At 43.6% G+C, this 17100-nt stretch overlaps 3 protein-coding genes across 3 annotated transcripts in view; 2 read left to right on the forward strand and 1 right to left on the reverse strand.

The window, feature by feature from the left end:
• Positions 1-17100, forward strand: part of LOC148342219 (uncharacterized) — a 343669-nt gene that overhangs the window by 64010 nt on the left and 262559 nt on the right. The gene's annotated exons all lie outside the window — the stretch shown is intronic.
• LOC148342220 (uncharacterized) overlaps positions 1-17100 on the forward strand; it is a 161900-nt gene that overhangs the window by 57354 nt on the left and 87446 nt on the right. The window lies entirely within an intron of this gene.
• LOC148342226 (uncharacterized) lies at positions 2128-6895 on the reverse strand. The gene is made up of 3 exons (XM_088287818.1): positions 6772-6895; positions 5279-5563; positions 2128-3779 (listed from the first exon to the last, which is right to left on the reverse strand). Exons 1-3 carry the CDS (start codon positions 6893-6895, stop codon positions 2449-2451), a joined length of 1740 nt encoding a protein of 579 aa, XP_088143944.1. The 3' UTR covers positions 2128-2448.

Consider the following 17100-nt stretch of genomic DNA (forward strand, 5'->3'; position numbering starts at 1 on the left):
CTACCCTCAGATATTAGAGGTGCCACTTCAGTAGAAATGTTCAAAACACTATTAAAGACGCATTTATACTCTTGTGCATTTAGCTGAAATATTTGTTGGCCTGTTTACTGCCGTTTTTTTTTTCTTTTTTGTTTTCTTTTCTGCCCCCTTTTCCCCCGGCTGGGGGATTAGGTGACGGTGACCCACTATGAAGTTTAAGGCATTGACCAACTGGGCATGCACCTGTTCCAGTGATGTCGTCTTCCTGCAGCGCGACATTTGATCAATTTATTTATATACTTTAGCATCTAATTTAATTATTTGTTGGCCTGTTTACTGCCGCTTCTTCTCTTTTCTGCCCCCTCCTTCCCCTGCTTGGGAATTAGGTGATGGGGACATGCTTTGAAGATTACGGCACTGACGAACCGGGAAGGGACCTGCTCTGCCGAAGTCGTCTTCATGCAGCGCCTTTTCTGATTTCCTTATATTTCAGCACTTCGTTGAACTACTTGTTGGCCTGTTTACTACTTCTGTTCTTTTTTTTCTGTTCCCAATTCCCCGACTTGGGAATTAGGTGATGGTGATTCACTTGGAAGTGGCTGTTCTGAATTTACACCAACTGACCGGTACAAGATCGAAGGCTCATCTTTGGATATGCTGCCATGGATATTACGGCCCTGGATGAGGACCCACTCCACTGAAGTCATCTTCCTGCAGCACTTCATTCAATTGACTCTAATATTATCTCATCTATTATTGCATAGCATCATTTTATGTGTCAAATGTTGCCCAGTTGGCATCCATTGCAGCCTGGTCATTCTGGAAGGGGGATTCCCCCATCTGTGGTCCCTTCTCAAGGTTTCTCAACTTTCCCCTAATGGGGTTTTGAGTTTTCCTTGCCCTCCTGGGGGTTAAGATCAGTGGATGTCGATTGTGGTTATGTAAAGCCCTTTGAGACTGTCTGTGATTAAGAGCTATGCAAATAAAATTGACTTGACTTGTTGCGTATGCATTCCCATCACGCTAGTCTTCGGGATTTCCCTCCAAAAGTCCCCCAGAGGGAGAGCAGATGCGTCTCCCCGTTGATACGACCAGTCTACTCGTGACCACCTTAAATTACTCTCACACCCTGGAAGGTCACTGACCTGGCGAGAGAATTGCCCCCACCATAAACAATGCTCAGGCCTATTTTCTCTCAGGGCAGTATCTGGTTACATCGGAACTTCAGAACCAAGACTGGTCACTTCTGTGAGCTCCAGTCCCTTCATAGTTTCATAAAGAGAATTACTTCCTATATCTAAATTAGGCCATTTAAAAATACACTACTTTTTTAAAAAATATATTTCAATGTATATTTAAGCTTGCTTATGTAATAATACAATATTTATTCAATTATTTTAATATGTGAAATTATATCAATATTAATTTAAACCATTTTATTTCACTCTTGATTATTTCTTAACATATTTGTTCATTTGAATATGTATGCAATTTAAATTATTCCATCCATCCAGGCATTTTGTGCCGCTCATCCGGGGTCGGGTTATTGAATTAATTAAATACATAAGTATTTTTTACATTTCAATATTTATTTCAAGATTAGGACTCTTCTCAATGAGCTCAATATTTATAAAATGTTTCCATATTTCTTATTAATTGAATTAGGTCTGTATGTCGTTGCCAATTTTAATATTTCCCTATTTCATTATTAAAATAATATAAAAAATATAATAGAGCATGAACAAAAATATTTAGTATATTTGACAAAATGATACGTTTTTTCCGAAGTAAGATTCTGCTTAGCAACAAGCCCCAAACGCTTGATAGAGCTCAACCTGGAAAGAGGTTTTAGCTAGTCAGAAATTTATTCAGAAAGCGAAATATTAAATGTATGTGAGGGGATATTTGAAGAGTTTGAGTTTTGTTCAATGGACCATACATATACGAGCCAGCCAAACACTGCGAGAAAACCAGCGCTGACTCCAGTCGCCATCAAGTTGCCAACTCCTGACATTCCAAAACCTTTGAGAGAAACTGAGACTATTTGCGTTTCTCTTTCTTGTTCTTTTTCGAGTTTAGTTTTTCACCTTTTCACAGCGTAATGAAGGCCAGTTGAGCAAGTAGAACACGTAATTTTATTGATGATTGTGGAAGGCAACGATTTCATAAGCAGTTTGTTCTCACACCTTTTCCATTAAATACGATTAAAAAGACAACTGAAAAGCATAACGTTAACAAATGTTATTCCAGGCAAAGGCAATTAATTTCATTTACATCTTGATGTAAAATCACAAAAAAAAAGATCATCATCACACAAACACATTGATAATTCTGGCTCTGATCCCATTGGCTTCATGTCAATAAAAGAGCTTTGCAAAATTACATTTTTCATATTTTATTCAAAATCACATTTACATCTTACCACTAAGAGTCAGTTCCTTCAGTTTTTTGTTTTCTTTTTTTTAAGCTTCAAGGATCGCTGCTTTTCTCACCAGCACAATTGTGTCTCTCAGCACTACGTTTAGTGAAGAATTTTTTAGCGCAAACGCTGCAACTGAATGGCTTGTCTCCACTGTGTGTTCTTGAGTGGCGTCGTAAACTCCACTTTACAGAGAAGCTTTTGCCACAAACTGAGCAGGAAAAAGGTTTTTCTCCACTGTGCGTTCTTGTGTGATATGTTAAACTTGAATTTTGAGAGAAGCTTTTACCACAAACTGAGCATGAAAAAGGTTTTTCTCCAGTGTGTAATCGTGTATGTGTTTTTAAATTTGTCTTAAAAGAAAAGCTTTTGCCACAAACTGAGCAGGAAAAAGGGTTTTCTCCAGTGTGTGTTCTTGTGTGATTTATTAAATCAGACTTTCGAGAGCAACTCTTGCCACAAACTGAGCAGGAAAAAGGGTTCTCTCCACTGTGTTTTCTTGTGTGTTCTGTTAAATGTGACTTTTGAGAGAAGCATTTTCCACAAACTGAGCATGAAAAAGGTTTTTCTCCACTGTGTGTTCTTGTGTGCCTTGTTAAATGTGACTTTTGAGAGAAGCATTTTCCACAAACGGAGCATGAATAAGGTTTTTCTCCAGTGTGTGTTCTTGTGTGTTTCATTAAAATTGACTTTGAAGAAAAGCTTTTCCCACAAACTGAGCAGGAAAAAGGCTTTTCTCCACTGTGTGTTTTTGTGTGACTTGTTAAATGTGACTTTTGAGAGAAGCTTTTTCCACAAACTGAGCATGAAAAAGGTTTTTCTCCAGTGTGTGTTCTTGCGTGTTCTGTTAAACTTGCCTTTTGAGAGAAGCATTTTCCACAAACTGAGCATGAAAAAGATTTTTCTCCACTGTGAATTCTTGTGTGGATTGTTAAATCAAACTTTTGAGAGAAGCTTTTACCACAAACTGAGCAGGAAAAAGATTTTTCACCACTGTGTGTTTTTCTGTGCCCTTTTAAAGACAGCTTTGAAGTGAATGAGTCAGTGTGACATGCCCTTTCACCTTTGGCTTGCCCATCATCATCATCATCATCATCATTAGTATCATCATCATCGTCATGAGCGTCTGATGTGTCCTCATTATGTGTTTGTGATGGCCCCCAGTGGTCTTCATCACCTTCTGTTGTCACGTGATGACTTGAACTGCTGCTTGTAGGCTCCGCCCCTCTGTTGTCCTCACTCACATCCTTGTTTTCATCTTCAGTCTTTATAGGGAGAACGTTCACTGGTGACTTGTTGATCTCCTCCTCCTCCTCCTCCTTTTTGATGTGAGTCAAGTCTGGCTCCTCTTTCACAGAACGGAGATCGTATTCACTGACGTCTGCAGGACACAAAAAGACAAATTTGGTTTGGTCAAATCAAAGTTCAGGCGGCGACTTTGTCTTATATTGTTTCTACCATGCTACCTTGACTTGTGCCCGCCGCACACGGAGCAATGCGTGCGACCCCAACTTAGACCGGACCATGGGGACACTTCACTGCAAAATTGCTCATTTTATTGCGATATTGATTTTAGGTTATATTGCCCAGCCCTATATTCTCTCCATCACAATCGTGTCTGTAGAAAAGGCTGCTCAGAGACTGTGACACCGGCTCCTTTAAGAGGGCGGAGTTTAGTGCTCCAACTCACGTGTGTGGGCGTGCGTGTGTGTATATAAGAAGGAGGAAGAGGGGAGAATCGTGTCAGTCTGTCTATCGAGCTAAGTTTGAGTTGTAGTCCACATTTATCCTGCTTTGAGTTGTGCGTGAGACAAGTAAGTTACAGCATTAATACCACTGTTTGTTTGTCTGTACAATCCACGTTTCACTGCTAATTAGTAACATGCAATGTTCAATGTTTATTATTTCCTTTAGAACCACACGAATTGAAGCGTCAAGAAATGTGTGCTTTGACTGCAACTTATTAAAAGACCTGAACCACAAGACCATACCCTCATTATTGGAGTTCTAACCGGACTCTCAACAGCGATTTGCATGCTCCTCCCAGCACTAGTCAGTTACATATTTTTCAGTGTCTCTCAGCCTGCTGTTTAGTGGTGAATTTTTTAGCACAAACACTGCAACTGAATGGCTTATCTGCACTGTGTGTTCTTGTGTGTCTTGTTAACGTTGACTTTTCAGAGAAGCATTTTCCACAAACTGAGCAGGAAAAAGGTTTTTCTCCACTGTGAGTTCTTGTGTGTCTTGTTAAACATCCCTTTTGAGAGAAACTTTTTCCGCAAACTGAGCAGGAAAAAGGATTTTCACCACTGTGTGTTTTTGTGTGATTTATTAAATCAGACTTTCGAGAGCAACTCTTGCCACAAACTGAGCAAGAAAGAGGTTCTTCAGTGTGTGTTCTTGCATGCTCTGTTAATCGGAACTTTTGAGAAAAGCTTTTGCCACAAACTGAGCAGGAAAAAGGTTTTTCACCACTGTGTGTTCTTGTGTGTTCTGTTAAAGTTCCCTTTTGAGGGAAGCATTTTCCACAAACTGAGCAGGAAAAAGGTTTTTCTCCTGTGTGTGTTCTTGTGTGGTTTGTTAAATGCGACTTTTGAGAGAAACTCTTGCCACAAACCGAGCAGGAAAAAGGTTTCTCTCCAGTGTGTGTTCTTGTGTGGGTTGTTAAATACGACTTTTGAGAGAAACTCTTGCCACAAACCGAGCAGGAAAAAGGTTTTTCTCCACTGTGCATTCTTGTGTGGATTGTTAAATCAAACTTTCGAGAGGAGCATTTCCCACAAACTGAACAAGAAAAAGGTTTTTCACCACTGTGTGTTTTTCTGTGCCCTTTTAAAGACAGCTTTGAAGTGAATGAGTCAGTGTGACATGCCCTTTCACCTTTGGCTTGCCCATCATCATCATCGTCATGAGCGTCTGATGTGTCCTCATTATGTGCTTGTGATGGCCCCCAGTGGTCTTCATCACCTTCTGCTGTTACGTGATGACTTGAGCTGGTGCTTGTAGGCTCCGCCCCTCTGTTGTCCTCACTCTCATCCTTGTTTTCATCTTCAGTCTTTATAGGGACAACGTTCACTGGTGACTTGTTGATCTCCTCCTCCTCCTTTTTGATGTGAGTCAAGTCTGGCTCGTCTTTCACAGAAAGGAGATCGTTTTCACTGACATCTATAGGACACAGAAAGACAAATTTGGTTTGGTCAAGTCAAACCTCAGGCGGCGACTTTGTCTTATTTTCTACCGTGCTATCTTGACTTGTGCCTGCCGCATACGGAGCAATGCGTGCAACCCCAACTTGGACCGGACCATGGGGGCATTTCACAAAATTACGTCCTCCGATGTAAACCTCCCTTTAACAGCACAACCGTGATAAACGAGCATTTAAAAAGGAAGCACGTTGCGGCTGATGCCCGATTTTATTCCTGACATAGTCACAGACGTTTCTGGAATATGAATTCAAATTCAATTAAGATACACCATATTATTTTTTTAGAGTTCACTGAATTATTTTGGAACTGAAATGATGCTTAACAGCCATAGGGTGTCAGTAATGAGTAACAAAGTAACACAAGACCTCCCACTGATACATCATCATTGTCATTTGCATAAATTATCAAGAACTTTGAGTTGTGGGGGAGATCCAAACCACCTGGGCCACAGGAACTTTATTACCAGAAACTAAATGTTCCTGGACTTGTTGGTGGAAAAGGGGGTTGTGACGTTCTCCATTTTTAAGCCCAAAGTAAGCCAAAGATGCAGATGCATTCCTTGCAGCATGCGCTTGTTCACCGATGAGATCCGTGCAACCATGGATGGATGCATTCAATGTATTTTAAATGTTTGGATGAGGTGAAACGATGCACACGTGCACAAAACAGTGCAGGGCCACCCGAGGTTCATTGACCAAGCCAGTACAAAGTTCATAAATAATGTACAATACGTACTTGTTTTTTTAAAAAACTTAATATTTTGTGTTTTATTCACTAAAATTCATCAACCGCCTTTAATGTTTTCGCCGCAGTGTGCACATTTTTTAGAGTCAGGCAGAATAAGTAAGGCAGTCATTCAGGAATTGCTTGAACAAGATATAAAATCCAGAAAATGTAAAATGATAAATAATCAGTTCAAATTTGATACTGGTAAAAAACACAGAGTTTACCCCCCACTATTGTTTTTTCTTTGGTATTTATTTCCTGCACTGATTTCATTGGGCATAAACAAATGTTCAGCAAACCGACAAGTAAAAGGCAACATTTAAAAATAAAATGGCAATAACCTTGAACGCATTTCCCCAAATAACTTAATGTTGTGATGCATATTTTTAACGATAGAAAGTCTTTTTTTACAAAGCAAATAAGAGTAAGACGTGTACAAACCTGCTTTGTGTAGCACAACACGAGGTTGGTTGCTAAATTCGTCCAGCAGTTGAAGATGTTGCTCGTTCTCTTCTTTTATTCCATAAAGTTCCTCTTTGTACTTGGGTGTCGTTCTTTCACACATTTTCAAATGATAATTCCAAAAAATCCGCACTCAATCTCTGCTTGGCGATGAGTCATGCGCCTCTTTTCGTTAGCGGCTAGCTAGCTAACAAGCTAAGCTAACTACGCCGAAAAGCATCAACGCGCGAAGATGAGATTATCGGGACACAAAGACTTAATAAATTATGTCGTAGTCCTTAAGAGTAGCACTGGATCTCCTGTGAGAAAATTACAGTCAGTTCTACACTAAATCAGAAGAATTTGGCAGTGGGTGTTTTTGTTCCGATGTGGACGGGTCGGTGCATGAGGTCGAGGTCCTTCGGAAGCTGCGCGCTTGCTTATGACGTCATGATTTAAAAACGTATTTTTCAAATATATTTCTTTGCCTCTGTGTTTGTTTTTACAGCTGGCTGTTCCTTTTTTTAATATATATTCTATATAATATTTTGATTCGGTTGATAATTTTTCTTTTGAACAAAATTACTGCATACCACCATGATGGCGCGTTGGCCTCTACGTCACTTCCGGCTATGCTCTGAGAAGCCTCTGCTGCTCCAGCAGTGGGACGTTTACGTTTCTCCTCCCGAACTTGCAACAATCCCGTGGTTCACTCGGGCTGAAAATTGTATGAATATAATGTCTGCATATACTAGCAGTGATTCTCAATTATTTCACTCCCGCCCCTACCAAGAAGAAAAAAGATTCACGCCACCCCCCACCACCATTTTTCCTCTTTGAATATTGATGTCAGATTGTCAATAAAATATCCCTTAACTAAGCTAAATTGATAAGAAATATAATTTTGATAACTATTGTAATGATAGACGTTATATCATTGGTCACTAGTTGGCAGTATTGCCTGATATGTGTGTTTTGGTTACCAGACGAACAAGCGTGTGTGCATATAGACGAGTATGCGAGTCAGTTAATAAAGAGACACAAGCTTGCAGCATCACGTTACCTGCGTGACTTTACAACTATTATCGTAAGAATCTCGAAACTCAGTACTCTCTGGTGCAAATATTGATGAGATGATAAATATTTACGAATACGTTTTTTGTCACAAACTTTATTAACATTAACAAACCAAACACAGTTATTAATACGTACATAATATAGAAAAGACAAAAAGAAGAGTCTGGGCGATTTTGAACAAAAATTCTATATAAATTACAAAGCCACAACTTTAGTATGTTTAACAAACATTTTTTTTTTGATTCATGGTTACTATTTGGCAGTCGGAACAAACATGTTTCGTTCTGTTCTGTCATATGACTATACAGAATGGACGGTTCGAGCTCTTTCATTTGCTCACTGAATCTTTATTGTAACATCAACTACACGGCTCTCAAACACTACACTTCTGCCCTGCTGGCGCGGTGTCCGTCAACTAAAACAGTCCCCCTGGGAACACCCAACCACAAACTAACAATCCCATTGTTACGTCTTTTCTTTTTTTTCTTTTAAGTCAACTTCTTTAATTGACAGCAACATATTACAGCATCGAAGACTATGAATTTAAATGTAATCACAACTAAAGAATACACGTTACTCTCATTAACTCTCACATTTTTTCCTTTTTTTTTTTTCCTTAACTGACAAGCAACCCTAGACTCATGCAAAGTTCCAAAACAAACATCACTCCGTGAAGTCCTCCAGATATCGAGGTCTAATGACCCGACGGCCAGACCTGGTCGTCACAGCCGCTTGGTCACCAGCACGGCACAGTTCCGACCCCACCTCAGCCGTACTCTCCACAGTCTCAGCTTTTTTAGGCGAGGCCGGTGGGCAAAGGTCACGCCTGAGGTGACGTCGATTCCTCCGCAACACACCACCCGACTCCATCTCCACTTCATACGACCTGTGGCTCGCAGGTTTCAGCACCGTCGCCTTCCGCCAGACTCCATGTCGCTGAAACGGCTGAACTCTCACGGTGTCTCCTTTCTCAAGGATGTCCAGGTCTTTCGCAGTGCGGTTGTAGTATCTCTCCTGTCTCTGACTGTTCTTCCACAGGCCTTCTGCATTTTTGATCAACTCCGGCTCTAAAAGAGCGTCCCTGATTGGAAGAAGCGTCCGAGTCCGCCTACTCAGAAGTCTCTGTGCTGGGCTTGTACCCAAGCCTTGGGTCGGTGTATTTCGGTGGTCCAATATAGCCACGTATGCATCCTGGTTCGCAGCCGCCGCTTTCATCATCAGTCGCTTGGCAGTTTTCACTGCTGACTCGGCCTTCCCGTTGCTCTGGGCATATCCTGGCGACGACGTCCTATGTTCAAACTCCCACTTTTCACTAAACAGACGAAACTCTTTGGAGGAGAATTGTGGTCCGTTATCTGACACTACCACGTCCGGTATGCCCTGCCTTGCAAAATGTGCTTTCACCTTCCTAATCACAGCGCTGCTTGTCGTATCGGGCAAGTAATCCACTTCCCAAAAGTTGGAGTAGTAGTCCACTGTAATCAGGTAGTTTCTATCATGAAAGGAAAACAAGTCCATCTCTACCTTGGCCCAGGGTCTACACACCATATCATGTGGACATAGTGTCTCTTTCTGTTGCTTGGGGTCCATGGACCTACAGATGTCACACTTGGAGACAAAGGTCTTAATGTGCTCATTCATCCCTTGCCAGTACACGCACTCCCTTGCTCTCCTTAGACAACCTTCCACTCCTAAATGAGAAGAGTGTACACGGCGTGTAATGTCAGTCCTGAGTGAATCTGGTATCACAGCTCTCTCTCCTTTGAATACGATACCATCTTGGAAGCTAAGTTCCTCCTGGAATGAGTAATAGTGTTGAATGTCCGTGGGTATATCCTTTTTGCATTTTGGCCACCCTGACAGAATCATGCCAATTACTCTCTGCAGCCTCCAATCCACTGACGTAGCCTTCCTAATGGAGCTCAGTCTCTCCAGCGAAATAGGTAGGTAGTCTACCATGTTTACGGTTTCTATCTCTGACTCCATGTCCCCTTTAGTGTCCTCTGGCAAGTATGCCCTACTGAGTGTGTCAGCCAGCAACATATGACGGCCTGGTACATAGGTCACTTCCATGTTATATTTCTGTAATCGGAGTAACATCCTCTGTAGTCTCTTTGGTGCACTCAAAAGTGGCTTCTTGTGAATATTTTCCAACGGTTTGTGGTCACTCTGTACCGTCACCTGCCTGCCATACGTGTATTGGTGAAACTTCTCCATCCCATAGACTATAGCCAAGCATTCCTTCTCTATCTGGGCATAGCCCCTTTCTGTCTGTGTCAAGGCCCGGCTCCCATATGCTACAGGCTTACCTCCTTGTGTCAGAGCAGCCCCCAGCCCAGTCTCTGATGCATCACATTGAAGTGTCAACTCCTCGTCTCGATTGTAATACTTCAAAATGGGTGCACTGGCAATTTTGTGTTTCAGTCTATTAAACGCTTCCTCCTGTGTGTCAGTCCACTCCCACACATTCTCTTTGTGTGTAAGTTGGCGTAATATTTCACAATCATCAGACAAGTGGTCTTAAAACTTGGACAAGTAATTTATCATCCCAACCAGTCTCTGTACTGCCTTGACATCCGTCGGCCTCGGCATCTCTTGGATTGCACGCACCTTCTCCGGGTCTATCTGCAGTCCCTCAGCTGTCAACAAATGTCCAATATACGGCATGGCCTGTCGCCGTAGTTTTATCTTCTCAAAGTTCAATTTGATGTTTCGCATTCTACATCTGTTTAGGAAGCACCTGAGTTTGTTGTCGTGGTCTCTACTTGCTTCTTCCAGCGATGTCCCTTCACCCGTGATCAACACATCATCAGCGATGATGTATATTCCCGGTATTCCTTCTAGCGCTTGTATGAGTCTTCTTTGGAATACTTCCGGCGCTGGACTTATTCCCATCGGCATTCTCAGCCAACGGTACCGACCAAAAGGAGTGGCAAACGTGGTGAGGTAGCTTGACTCCTCCCCCAATTTAACATGCCAGAAGCCATGCTTCACATCACACACTGTGAACATTTTCGCCTTTGCCATTTCCGGAAGTATATCCTCAATCGTCGGAAGAGGGAAGTGGCTTCTTTTCAGTGCTCGATTGAGTGGTTTTGGGTCTATGCAGATTCTCGGTTTTCCATTGCGTTTCATCACTGTCACCATGCTACTTATCCAGTCAGTGCTACACTCAACCGGTGCGATAATGCCTCTTCTCTCAAGATCTTTTAATTCCTCTTTCAGTGGAGACATCAGTGAAACGGGTACTCTGCGTTTCGGCAGTTTAACAGGCGGCACTTCACTGTTTATTTCAATGTTATACTCGCCCTCCAAACAGCCATCACCAGTGAACACATCGCCAAACTCAGTCTTTATTTTCTCCAACGTTATGCAATCCTGTTGTCCTTCTTCTTTGACCTGTTCCAATTCTTTTTTCACAATGTCATCAATGGTAAGGATGTTCTCGTAGTGTACTTTAATTAGTTTCATGGCCTCACTGGCCTTCCGGCCCAATATGGGGATTTTGTCCACTTGGTCCACCACGAGAAACTCCAACCTGTACAATTTGTTGTTTCGAGGGTTTCTCACTTTAACCCTACATTTCCCCAACGGACACAACCTGGATTTATTATACATGACCAGCACTTTCTCTGTGTGCTCCAGTTGTGTGTCTGAGTTTAGGAGGTTTATTGGGATTATGTTACAGGTCGCCCCACAATCAATCTGAAAGTTCTTATGTGTCCCGTTTACCAGCATCCTTGCAAAGAGTTGCTGTCCCTTGTTGAGTCGCTCATTCACTTGGTGAACTATTTCATTTTTCCCCTTGCCATTTATCACAGCAATTGTCATTATATCCTCATATGTTTCTCCATCCTCTTCCGTGACAGCATTCACTGGTTTACATTTCCCTCCTTGTCCTATTTTCGATTTGCACTTCACAGCGAAATGATTTTCTTTCCCACACTTTTTACATTTCCTTCCAAAAGCTGGGCATTTTGTCTTACTTCGCTCATGCTTTCGTCCACAAAACCTACAATCGACTACATCACTGTTGCCTTCCCTTGTATCTTGTTTCATTGTATGTATTTCCTCCACAGTGTGTCCTTCCAGTGTCCTGCTGTTTTCTTTTGACAGTTCAGCAGCTCTACATATTAGTAGGCATTTCTCCAGTGTCAGTCTATCTTCCCTGAGGAGTCTCTCTCTCATGGCTGAGCTATTGGTGCCACACACAATGCGATCTCTAATTAGCGAGTCTTTTATGTCTCCAAAGTTGCATCCATTGGCTAGCACTCTCAGGTCCGTAAAATATTTGTCAATGGTTTCATCCGTGCCTTGGTTTCGCACAAAAAACTTGTATCTCTCGACAGTCTCATTCACTTTCGGTGTGCAATGTTCATCCAGCAACCTTATCATTGCACTCACTGACCTCCTTGCCGACGAGTCGTCACCCGCCAGCGTGGCCAAAAGCTCCCTCCCACTCGCGCCGACGAGGTAATAGAAAAGCTTTGCTTTCGCTCCTTCCTCTGCGCCGGGCATGGTGAGGTCCGTGTAGAGTGTAAATTCCTCCTTCCAGCATTTCCATGTCTTGGCTAGGTCGCCGGAGTCCAACAACAACATCGACTGAGGTTTCAGTCCTTCCATCGCGACGTCCTCTGTCCGTTCAGTACACCTGCTGCCGCGCCGTTCCGTTCACTCAGCTCGTCGGCAGCACGTACACACGGTTGTTGTCGATCCTCTCCCGCGTCCCCACTAGCGACTAGACCGCTGCCACCATGTTTCGTTCTGTTCTGTCATATGACTATACAGAATGGACGGTTAGAGCTCTTTCATTTGCTCACTGAATCTTTATTGTAACATCAACTGCACGGCTCTCATACACTCCACTTCTGCCCTGCTGGCGCGGTGTGCGTCAACTAACACAGTCCCCCTGGGAACACCCAACCACCAACTAACAATCCCATTGTTACATCTCTGTTGGCCAAACATAATCAAGAAAAAAAAGATCATAATCTTCACATTGATGTCATATTTGTCAGGTTCGCCGGTAGGCGAGGAGGAGGTGGACCCAAAGGTGCGAGGAAGCAGGGAAAAGGGTAAACTAAAGGGAATTTATTAAATTAATCAAATGAGGACAAACATGGCGTGGACAAACAAACGTGGCAGGGTGCAAAAAGACTAAGACGAACTAAACGTGACTAAACAGAACAAAAGCCGAGGAACAAGACAGTGACAAAAACCAGGGACATGAGAGGGAGCGAGAGCAAGAACATGGCCGTGAAGGAGATCAGGGAGCGGTCGTGACAGTCCAAACGGAGTAGCAGGAGTAATGTTCCGACCATGGGTTGTCGGAGTGAGGTGTTTAAATAGTCCAGTCAATAGGGGAGCAGATGGGAATCAGGTGTGTTGATGATAACGGGGAACAGGTGCGTGGCTGGTGAGACAGAGTGCTGGGGGGAAACGCCCTACTCAGCTGACAAACATAAACAAAAGTGCACATGGTAGGAAAGTGACAAAAACAATAACAAAAGCACATGCAGACGAAAACAATGACAAAAACCCCTGTCATGCCCGACGCGGATCATGACAATAACTCATTGAGAAACTGGGTTTCTCCGGAAACTGTGTTTCCCCTGCGGATAGCACGGAAGTGTAAATTAAGGGTTCTGCGGTCCCTCTAAAACCGAATCGTGTTATTCAAGGAGTTATATAAATGGTATTAGGTCGTAACTCGTTTAGAAACATGTTTTCTCGGTGCGGAAAACTGTCTCGTGTCCGAGATCTTACATTGTGGAAACAAAGGATGGACAAAGAGTGAGGGGGAACTGGAGGAGTCTTCTGAAGGTTCCCGAGGACTAGTGATGGGTCCAGCGACACTGAGGCGACGATGCGTGCACCGAGCTTCCAGGGCAAACCCGTGTCAGTGAGCGTACTGCTTTAAGAAAGTCACGTGACCACTACCGGAACCGTGTCGACACAGCGGTCGCGCACCAAACTGTGTTTATAAGGAAGCGCATCTGTCAACAGGATGCACGCTCAAAACAAGCATCGAGTTATTGGCGCTTTACTCTGCGTTAAATATCCGCAAGATGGAAGACATCACTGTTGATGCGCACTCAGAGGTGCAGCGCTATATGTCAGCAGGACACGTTGCACGTACGGAAGACTCGCTCTTATACTGGAAGTCAATGGAGGCAACGTTCCCTCACCTATTTATATTTGCCACACAGGCGTTGTGCACACCGGCCTCTTCAGTGCCTTGTGGGAGGATCTTCTCAAAGGCGGGGGAAATTGCCTAAAAAAAAGAAAAAATTATAAATAGACTGAATTGTGACGGTTCGGGTTGGGGAGGAGGGCCTGGCAGTCTCTGATTATTTGCAGGTTCGCGATCCTTCCAGCCAGGCTCTCCTCCGGAGAAAGTGGGCGTCGGCTCCGGCGCACCTGCGGCTCGTTGTCTGCAATCAACGGGCAGCATAAGAACCAGCCACGCCAGGAGCTCGACGCCGGATTATCTCGTCATCTCGTGTGGTACTGGCCCATGTCACGTCACGCTTCTCGATGGCCCGATTCCTTGTGCCCTCGTGCTTGTCTGACCTCCGTGCTCTCTGTTTCCCCGTCCAGCCGACCGAGCCCGTCCGGACCCGCTCCGCCCGCAACCGCTCCCGAGTTCCTGCCCGGAGCTCATCCCGCCAGCGCTCTCCGCAACACGCCGTGCCCGGGCTTCCGCCGCGCCGCGTCTTCCGCACCTCCGCCTGCCCGACCGCACCTCCCGGTGCACCCCGCTCCGACGTCTGCTCATCCGCACCTCCCGGTGCCCACCGCTCCGACGCCTGCCCGTCAGCACCTCCCGGTGCACGCCGCCCCGACGCCTGCCCGTCGGTGCTTCCCTCCGGGCTTGCCGCCCTTCCTCATTCCCCAATAAACCCTGTCTCAAACACTCCTGTAGCTCTTGGGTGCTCCTTCCCTCTCACCCGGTTCGCGCAACCGCGACATGAATAACAAAACGCTGGAGAAACTATTTTTTTTAATAAAAATCTTTAATTACAATGAGTCCATTGTCATTCGCAACACTTTTACTTAGGCATTCAGACAGATGTTCTCTTAATTTATCAACTGCGTCTCGAATATCAAAGATTTTTTTATGAAAGTACGTATATGTAAAAATAATGTGAATGCAAATGCCTAATCAATGGAATTGGATAAAATTAGTTTGACAGATCAGAGTCTGATGACCCGGTCAAATTTTTCCTGCAAGTCCACCAGGTGTCAGTATTCAGCAACACAGTGTCAACACAGTGTCAATACAGTGTGTCACTGTGTCAAAACGATACAGGATGCCTCATCTACCCATCACTACCGAGGACTGCAAGAAATCTTCTGATAAGGCTGAGGCTGCAAAGCAGGCGGATACATCGAAGGAGCACAGACCTCAACCACCAGCAATTTCTGGGATTACTGAACCTCTACGAAGATCAACAAGAGTTAGACGACAACCGGACAGGCTGATTGAAAATGTTTAATGTTGTGTTATTGTTCCTGTTGAGTTATATGCTCTCATGGTATTCTTTAGTTAAGTAATGATATATTTAATTATATGTCATTATGTGAATTTGGGTATGTGTGTATTTTGTTGAATGTCACATTTATTTTTGTTACTGTCGTAAATCTCGCGTGGTTTACGTGATGACGTTTTACGTTTGTTGAAATGCCCTTTTATGGATGTTGGCTGTGGGAAGACATGTTGTGTCGAGTGACTGAAAAATAAACAGCAAGATGGTGAGCCGAAAGAAAATATGGAATACGAAGCTGCAAACGCAACAACTTTATTGAAATTCTCAGTCGTGAGAACAAATTTGCCTACATAGCATTTCCATGAGCTGCCCTCACACTGACAGCACTTCTTGGACAAATACGATGAAGCACATTCTCTACATTGGCTGTAGAAGATGCAAACATACCAAATTTGGCACTGGAGGACTCACATAGACGCTATCAAAAGAAAAACACATTCCAAAAGACATTACAATTGGAGATCGGAGCACATGCACATACGCATACGCATACACACAGACATATATATACACTTGCACATACACACGCACACATGCACACCGACAAGATTCCAGAGGAATGCCAGCGGGGAGAGAGACGGAGAGACTGCCCGCCGGAGAAGGCCAGCCTTGGCGTGCCAGTCTTGGGAACCAGACGGGAATCAACTTATCCACACGATGACTAACCTGGGGAGGACCTTCCCTTGAACGTGGACCCGTGCCGTGGGAGGGAGCGGGGACGACCGATTCAACCTACATTACCCTTGACATAAAAAAACTCCTATAAAAACTGAAGCTGGGCTGAAAGATGGCGCGCATTTTTCGACTGTGCTCGCCCGAGTGCAGTTTCTCGTGAGATTCAGAAAAAGCTGGCCAGATATCTGTCTTTGTACTATTTCCTGAACTCCAGAAATGGAAGAAACTAAATATCGGAACTCTTATCAGTTGTTGAGTCTTTATTTGACCCTTTTCTTCTTGAGTACAAAAAAACGAACACGCATTGGAGTAAGTTTGGCTTTTAAAGGTTGATTTACGAAACTACTTCTCATTTCCATGGTGACCCAACTCCAACAGTAACTGTAATGATAGCAGTTATATCATTAGTCACTAGTTGGCAGTATTGCCTGACGTGTGTTTGGTTACCAGACGAACAAGTGTGTCTGCACATAGATGAGAATGCAAGTCAGTAAATAAAGAGAAACAAGCTTGCAGCATCACGTTACCTGTGTGACTTCTTAAGATAGAAGCCAGAACATTACATGGTACCAGGTCGCGGGTCAAGAAAAGGACTGATGCGAGATGGACTGCTTAAGGCCACCAGAAGCGCTGAAAATGACGGGAAATGTGGACGCGAGTTCAAGCAACAATTCCTGCTCTAACTTGCCGCCGTGGGAGTCGGAAACAAAGCGGACGAAAGAAAAATAGCCCTTTTGCGAACCAATGCCGGAGGCCATCGAGGTATTCAACACCTTTGTTTATGATGAACCCGAAGATAAAGACAAGTTTGAAACGGTCCTGTGGATTTAATTGCAGATACACTTGCAAGGAGATTTTCAAGTCGGAACTTTCAAGAGAAGCTATATCGTCCAACACTCACTCAGTGGTGCGTAAGTGTGTTTCTCCAAATTATTTATCCAGCCGTGGTGTCATAAATGATGGTATTTTAATGGGGATTCATTCAAGTAGGACAAAGTAGGACTTCACTGAAGGCTCAGGTGTGAAA

Source organism: Idiotropiscis lumnitzeri, chromosome 2 (genome assembly GCF_059441095.1).
Source record: "Idiotropiscis lumnitzeri isolate Australia: NSW breed Sydney's pygmy pipehorse chromosome 2, RoL_Ilum_1.0, whole genome shotgun sequence".
Taxonomy (NCBI): Eukaryota; Metazoa; Chordata; class Actinopteri; order Syngnathiformes; family Syngnathidae; genus Idiotropiscis; species Idiotropiscis lumnitzeri.

Excerpts from the sequence above, each read along its gene's own strand:
- LOC148342226 (XM_088287818.1), bottom strand. The coding sequence starts at position 6,895 with ATGTGTGAAAGAACGACACCCAAGTACAAAGAGGAACTTTATGGAATA. Across the intron at positions 5,564-6,771 it reads TGTTGTGCTACACAAAGCAG|ATGTCAGTGAAAACGATCTC; the intron begins GTTTGTACACGT and ends TGTGTCCTATAG. Across the intron at positions 3,780-5,278 it reads TGATGATGGGCAAGCCAAAG|ACGTCAGTGAATACGATCTC; the intron begins GTGAAAGGGCAT and ends TGTGTCCTGCAG.